At 29.2% G+C, this 7375-nt stretch overlaps 1 protein-coding gene across 1 annotated transcript; it reads left to right on the top strand.

The window, feature by feature from the left end:
• The first annotated feature begins 4210 nt into the window (after window positions 1-4210).
• Window positions 4211-6413, top strand: LOC105118766 (glycine-rich RNA-binding protein 2, mitochondrial-like). The gene is made up of 5 exons (XM_011016792.1): window positions 4211-4318; window positions 5314-5449; window positions 5578-5646; window positions 5914-6020; window positions 6102-6413. Exons 2-5 carry the CDS (start codon window positions 5326-5328, stop codon window positions 6204-6206), a joined length of 405 nt encoding a protein of 134 aa, XP_011015094.1. The 5' UTR covers window positions 4211-4318; window positions 5314-5325; the 3' UTR covers window positions 6207-6413.
• The last annotated feature ends 962 nt before the right edge of the window (window positions 6414-7375 follow it).

Genomic DNA, 7375 nt, shown 5'->3' with positions numbered 1-7375 from the left:
TTACCACATTCTCCATAAATTCGAAAAATATAAAAAAACAAAAAGAATTATTAAAAAATATTTTTATTGTAATATAAAATTATTTGATTATTTGGAAAATAATAAAAAATTATTTAAATTAATAATTAAATTTATAAAATAGATAAAATAAAACAATAATTTTATCTATAAATGAAAGTAATCAAATATATTTTTAAAAAATAAACAATCACCTAGATATATTAACAAATAAAATAACTATAAAAATAAAGAAAGAATTATTTTTAACAAATAATTCAATAAAAATAGAGAAAAAACCTATTTTATTAATAAAATAAAACTAAATAATAAGATATAAAATAAATTTTTAATATAAACTGTTAAAAATAATATATTAGTTAAAAATTAAAAGAGAATTAGATTATTATTTTTATATTTATTGACATGACACAGTATGAGGGCATTGTCATCCTTGCATAACATATATATTGCTCTTATAATTTTCCATACTTACCAAATAGAAATCGCAATTCAATATAGTTTACACCGAACAATAGATCATAGAATAGCTGCCTAAAAGAGTGATGGATTTGGAATTTGTAGCTGTTAGTCTCTGAAGTTCATGGAGGAGTGCTCCTCGAGGGCAATATTTCAGCCAGTCATTTTCTTGTTTGGAAGGCGTGTATGTGTTTCCTAATGTGGGATCCTGTGAACGTTCAAAGATTAATGATGAAATCTTTTGCAGAGTTAATTTTTGAGTTAAAATTTTTACAAGTAAAAATTATTTTAAATAAAATAAATCTAATAAATATATCATATCCAACATATATAAGTTTAATAATTAATTATACAAAAGATAACACGACGAGTTTAACAAAAATTAATCCAAAATACTTAATAATATTTAAGTTTTAAAACTATATATGCGATCATAAATAACCATTTACAATAAATATATAAAAAATATAATAAATTATTATATTTATATTGGTATACATAAAATCATTTTTTTTTAAAACAACAAGATTCAACAAGATTCATGAGGTATAAATACCCCTTAAATTATTCAAGTAAAATGTAAGAATTTTTCATCTCTTAGAATGAAAATATATAAATTTCATAGCATTAATTAATTTAAAATTCAATAATAAATATTATTGTTTCTTAAATTTAAGGGTTTTTAAGTTATTTAATATATTTTTTATAAATATACTATTTTATCATCAAATTATGTTTAATTCCTCTAATTATAACTGTTTTCAAAGGTATTCAAACTTATATCATTAATTTAGAGTTCTTTAAATTAAAAAACAAAACATAAACACTTATCAAAGATTAGATAAATTAATCTAAATCAATTTAATAGATTATTCTCTTAATATTTAATAACAAATATTATCCATTATATCATATTATTAATATATTTTTTAAATCATTTAATATACATTATATTTTAAGATAATGATTAATTATTTTATATAAACTATATTAGTAACACTTAGTATTTTATATATAAAAAAATTCTCATCCGCAACATAACATGCGCAGAAAATCAAGTAGAGAACCTAAGGACTGTCTAATTGGCCACTAGACTGAATAAATTCTATTACGAACATCTCCTTTGGTATATACTTTAAAAACTAACTCTGTTTTTTTTCTTTTTTGTTCATTTGCATAAAATTTAATCGCACTTTTTTCAGAAGTTCGACATCAGAAAGGACATGCTTTGTTTTTCTGCTCTGGAGAAGCACATCATCAGAAATAAAATCCCTTTTCTTCTGAATATTCTCGCAAAATGAAGGCAAATAAAGTAAAACCCTAGAGATGGCCATTTTCATTTGTTGCAAGTTATTCCATGTCTTGTAAAAATCTGAAGTCATTGTAAGGCATATAAAGAAATCTACTCATAATTTTGAAATATGCAGCTCAAAGCCACTTCCATGTTGTCTTTTTAATGACTTTGGAAACACAAAAAACCCTTCGAAGTTAAAGACATGACGTTAAAAATAGGCTTGGTTAAGGCAAGTCCCAAAATCACATATCTTAAATATATCATTTCAAAACGCGGTATAATTTATATTGTAAATTTTTTTATTTTAAATCAATATTTTTTTAATATTTTTAGATTATTTTGATGTGCTAATATAAAAAATAATTTTTTTAAAATAAAAAATATTTTTTAAATATATTTATAAATAAAAAATACTTTAAAAAATAACTACAATCATATTCATGAACACATCCATATAATCCAAAACCAAAAACCCTTCAAATCACATTATAGCAGCTTCGAGATAGAAACTAGGCATGGAGCAAGGAGAACAATCTTAACTGGAAAGTAGAAACCAAAAAGGAAAGGAATTCTTAAACTCTAGAGATAATATCTATTTAGATATATTTTAAAATTCAATAATTCTTAAAAACCATTATGAAAATAACTTAAAAAAATATTTAAACAGGTGCTAGATAGACCTAAACTTGAAAAGGAAAAGAAATCATACAATAACAAGGAAAATAAAAGGAAAAAATCTAAAAATAAATCAAATTCCGAAACAATATTTTTTAGGCCTAATTTGGGTATAATTCTGAACTCAGCTAGTTACAAAATCTCAAAAAGCTCCTTTTTTTCATAAGTTTCAGGCTTGTAGAACACATTCACAAAATTTTAAAGAGATTAAAACTTGCTGTAATGTATGAGCTGTGTATATCTTTACACTTATGTATCTGTTGTGTCTATACAAAAGGGAAGAAACAGCACAAACTCTATCAGATACAAACAACGTACTAACACCAAGAGATTAAAACTTTATCTGCTATCTCTTGGAAGAGAGTCCTTGGTGCTGCTGCAGCTGCTGGACAGTGCTGTTGTTTCAACATGACAACGGGTTTGGTAGATATCTCTAGCAGTCATCATCAATTAGACCTCGAAGTGGCACCATCGCTAGGATTCTCTTGTGCCAAATCAAATGAAACTATTGCTAACCTTTTACTCACACCATTTTCCTGTCTGACTAGCCAATGCAAAACCCGGCCCATTTGATAATCTGCCCGGACAATCCATGACAACACTACAACGATTGATGGCCTTGAATTGTTCACATATTGCTTTTTACGGATCCGCTTTAGTTTCAGGCTTAGAGGCATCAGCAATGTTGGAGAAAGTAGAGATGGAACCTCTTACTTTTCTGTAAAGCTGGAAATCATAACCAAATCCATTAAAGAACGTACGTATCAGCTTCCAAATAATCCTACATGGCCAATTCCCTGGACTCTCTAGTTGATGGATTCCAAGTGTAGATGAGCATACTACGAGCAAAATCCCAAGATTTCAATAAAAGAATATTGAGGTGATAACTTAACGGGCAAAAAAAACCTCAAATGCCCAAATATTAAAAAACATGGGTCCAGGTAATATATCCGAGGTCATCATCCAAACTGAGCCATCAACACTGAGGTCAACTCTTGTCGGCAAGAATGGCAAAATATTATGACAATTTCAGATGCATTAAACATTGGGTTAACCATTCAACATTCATACTGCTATCTTTCCACGTATGTCAATACCAACCCTAGAGGTAAGCAATGCTAGCAACTGTCCTAAATCCAAGAGGGCTATAATAACATATTTAAGCTCATAAGTTATTACTTAACATGGAAATTCTTTGAACTTTTAATGGTTTAAAGCAACAACAGCTATAATTTAGTAACTTTTAATGGTTTAACCACCCGCACCAATAAAAAGGTGATTGTCGCGTCTTCAAGGGGCTCCTATTGCTGTGAAAACTAGCGGCGCCATGGAAGGGGAGAAAGGGGCTATTGTTCGTGCGATGGAAAATGGAGGGGAGGAGCAGAGCACACTGGAGCCCATAAATATACATTGGAACTTCTTCAGCAATCTGAGGTGAAACAATGACTCCAAATCATCAACGATTTTGCTACCACAACACAAGAACTCTCTTATCGACATCCTTTGTCAAAATATAATGAATGGTATTACGTCAACAATATTAATAATTTAACAATATAATTGCATTCCAGAGACATGTAACGAGACTTTATTTTAAAAAATATATTTTCATATTGATTTGATATATTTTTTAAAAATAATTTTAACAAAGTAGAATAATGAAGAATAAATAAATAATTACTTAAAACTAAAAAAATTCAAAACTTTTTTAAAATCCCAAAAACCCCTTCCATCTTAAACCCTAGCGACTATAAATTCAGGAACATGTCGTTATAGGGCCGCTCATAAGTCTGAATCTCTTAAACCCTAGCCGCTTCCCTTATTTCACTCTCTCCCAGTACTAAAACCCTTTGCCTCTTTTCTTCTTCCAAGGTATAATCCTTACCTTCTTTGCTTTAGCCCTAGTTTATATATGAACTCTTTTTGTTTACCTTTCTCCTTTGACATGTTTTCTTGTATTTGAATGTATGATGCTGGTGTTTTATGTAAAAAGTTATGTTTTTAATGATTTTTTTGGATCATGCATTGTTTGTTTTTGTTTTAGTAAAGTTTCGTTCTTTCTGTCTTATCTCTGATATTGTTTTGTTGTGTACTCAACTGGGTTTGTTGGGTTGTACTCTTAAAGGGTTTTGTTTGGAGATTTGGTTTGTTTATTTTGGTTTTGGGTTATGTTTTGTTTTCTACACTTAATTCTTTGTCTTTGCTTAAGCCTCAGTTTATAGATGAACTCTTTTTTTTTTCCCTTTCTCTCGGGACTTTATTTTTCCTTGTACTTGAATGTTTGATGCTGGTGTTTTATTTAAAAAGTAATGTTTTTTTATGATGTCTTATGGCTCATACATAGTTTGATTTTGTTTTAGTAAAGTTTCGTTCTTTCTGTCTTCAAGGATTTTGTTTTGAGATTTAGTTTGTGTGTTTTGGTTTTGGGTTATGTTTTGTTTGCTGCGTGATTGATTCTGTCTTGTTTATAAGATTTTTTTTCTGTTTGAATTGTGATTTATTTTTTAGATTATTAATGATAGCCTTTTAGAGTGTTCTATTTTATTTTAACCTGGGCTGCTTATGGAGTGTGAATGGTGTAGGTGGAGGCTCAGCTAATCTCTTAGAGTTATTTGGTTTTCCGAGTGTTTTTTGTGTTCTGAATAATCCATTTTGTTCTTGTCATTGTTTTCGGTTTGTGTTTTTATTTTTTTATCTGAAGTTTGCTATTTGATCTCTTAAGAAACAATGAATAAAAAATCAACACCATTATTTACTATTGCTTTGAGATATTTCGTGATTATGAATTGGCTTACTATGTTTTGAGCTTGTTTGGGTTACACATTGTTAATGCTTGATACTGATGGTGTGATATCTCTATGGTTTAGTCCATAATTGAAATGGCATTCTTTAACAAGCTCGGGAGCCTGGCAAGGCAGTCAATTTCCCAGAAGGGGCAAGTTCCAATGGTGTCCATGTTGAACACCATTCGCTGCATGTCGTCATCCAAGCTTTTCATTGGAGGTATTAATGAACAATAGCATTTTGAATGCTCCAAATGGTTTTGATGAATACTTGGATGTTTGAATGATACAAGTTCATGTGTGTTTTGGATTAATGCTCTGCCGTTGTCTATCTTGTCTGTGTTTTAGGGCTTCCATGGTCAACTGATGACCATACTCTTAAGGAAGCATTTTCTGGCTATGGAGAAGTGATAGAGGGTAAGTTTGAGCCTGTGTAGTTGAACCAGTTATTTAGTAAGGTTTACTAAACGAACCTGAGCACGCTATTTTTCTTTGGCTGTAAAATGATGACTGAGACTGGTGGATTAGCCATGTCAAAGTTTTCCTGATCTGATTCTACCATGACAATTTCAGAAAGATATAAGTGTCATTTTAGTTGGATATTTAACGTTTTAATGACAGTAATTGAGTTAGTGTGGCTGCTGTTGCAAAACGTTCTTTACTCTGCTTGGTTCTGTTTTACAGCAAGGGTTATCATGGATAGAGAGACTGGGAGATCTCGTGGATTTGGGTTTGTTAGTTATGATAGCAGTGAATCTGCCAGTGAAGCACTATCAGCAATGGATGGCCAGGTCGGAAATAGAATGTTTTTTGAGGTAGTTGACTGCCCTGATTCCTGAACTATGTATTGACTGATCATGCTGATTTTGCAGGAGCTGGGTGGAAGAAATGTTCGCGTGTCCTTTGCTGAGGAGAGGAGCCGACCACCACGATCTTACAATGACGATTACCAAGGGAATCGAGGTTTCGATAATTGAAGTTGATGAACTACAGCTTTATGCGCTGCTAAGGCCCTAAATAGCCTTGCTGCTTTATCTAGTTGCTTCTAGCTTAGTAGAGATTGCATTTTTATTTTCTTGATTATTTTGAAGTAAATCCTAACTTTATCCATGTTTTGGGTTGATGATTACATTTACAGAGATAAGGTTTTGATGTACACAATTAAATGGGGGGCATTTTCTTTTTGTTCTGGTTTTTATCTAAAAAAATAACCAAATTAAATTTTATATTTTAAAAAAATCAAAATTGAATTGAAACTAGTTCAAGTAATGAATTTTGGTTTGATTTGATTTGCATATCGGTTTGGTTTGGTTAATTGAAGGAAAAAAGAAAAAAAAACTGGTTTATTTTTTTTGCTTTTTTTAACCTTTTTTTTTTTTTTTTTTTACTTTTGATGGGTCATTTAAAAGGTTTATAATTAATATAAGAATCTACGTTCATTTTATAATTTTTCTTTATTAGAATTTATCTTAAATAATGAGAAATATCTTTTAATTTGCACCCAATAGTTTTTTCAAACCAATCACCTTTAATCAAAATTCGTCTGCTAAAACTAAAAAATTACAATTTGTACTCTGTATCAGCGATCTCCATCTCAACACCTATTAGAAAAAACAAAATCTATTCTAGCACCAACAAAAACAAAATAAATAGAAAAATAATGCTATTTTAATGTTATTGTTAACTAATTCATATATCTTTAACATTTTATTGCTTCTATTTTCTCAGAAATCAAGTGAGAAGAAACAGCAGAGAAAAAAATTATCTATTGAGACTGCAAACATGGACATTAAAATTGTATCTGATTTTATTGACTAATTTTACTTGAAAAGTTTAACAAAATAGATTAATATAAATCAATAAAAACTAAAAAAAGGAAAGAAAAAAGAAAAAACAATTTAAAAAAGAAAATAGTCACAAGCAAATTTCTCATTCAATTTGAAGAGACAAAAAACTTGAAATTAAAAAGTAGATCTGTAAATAAAAAATATAAAGATTTAATTGAGAAATTGAACAAGAAAAGGGAAGTGATAGTTAGATTTATTACGATGAAAAGAAGAAACTACAAAGTAAATATGTGAAGGGAAAAGGATAAGTAAATATATGAATGGAAAAGGATAGAATTAAAGATTTGATTTATTGATTC

Source organism: Populus euphratica, unplaced genomic scaffold (genome assembly GCF_000495115.2).
Source record: "Populus euphratica unplaced genomic scaffold, PopEup_1.0 scaffold2202.1, whole genome shotgun sequence".
NCBI classification, from domain to species: Eukaryota; Viridiplantae; Streptophyta; class Magnoliopsida; order Malpighiales; family Salicaceae; genus Populus; species Populus euphratica.
This window is presented reverse-complemented; position numbering and strand designations above follow the sequence as displayed.

What these genes read in the sequence shown, in the direction of transcription:
- LOC105118766 (XM_011016792.1), top strand. Translation starts at nt 5,326, where the DNA reads ATGGCATTCTTTAACAAGCTCGGGAGCCTGGCAAGGCAGTCAATTTCC. An exon ending in CTATGGAGAAGTGATAGAGG is followed by an intron (nt 5,647 to 5,913) that starts GTAAGTTTGAGC and finishes TCTGTTTTACAG; the next exon opens with CAAGGGTTATCATGGATAGA. An exon ending in TATCAGCAATGGATGGCCAG is followed by an intron (nt 6,021 to 6,101) that starts GTCGGAAATAGA and finishes CTGATTTTGCAG; the next exon opens with GAGCTGGGTGGAAGAAATGT.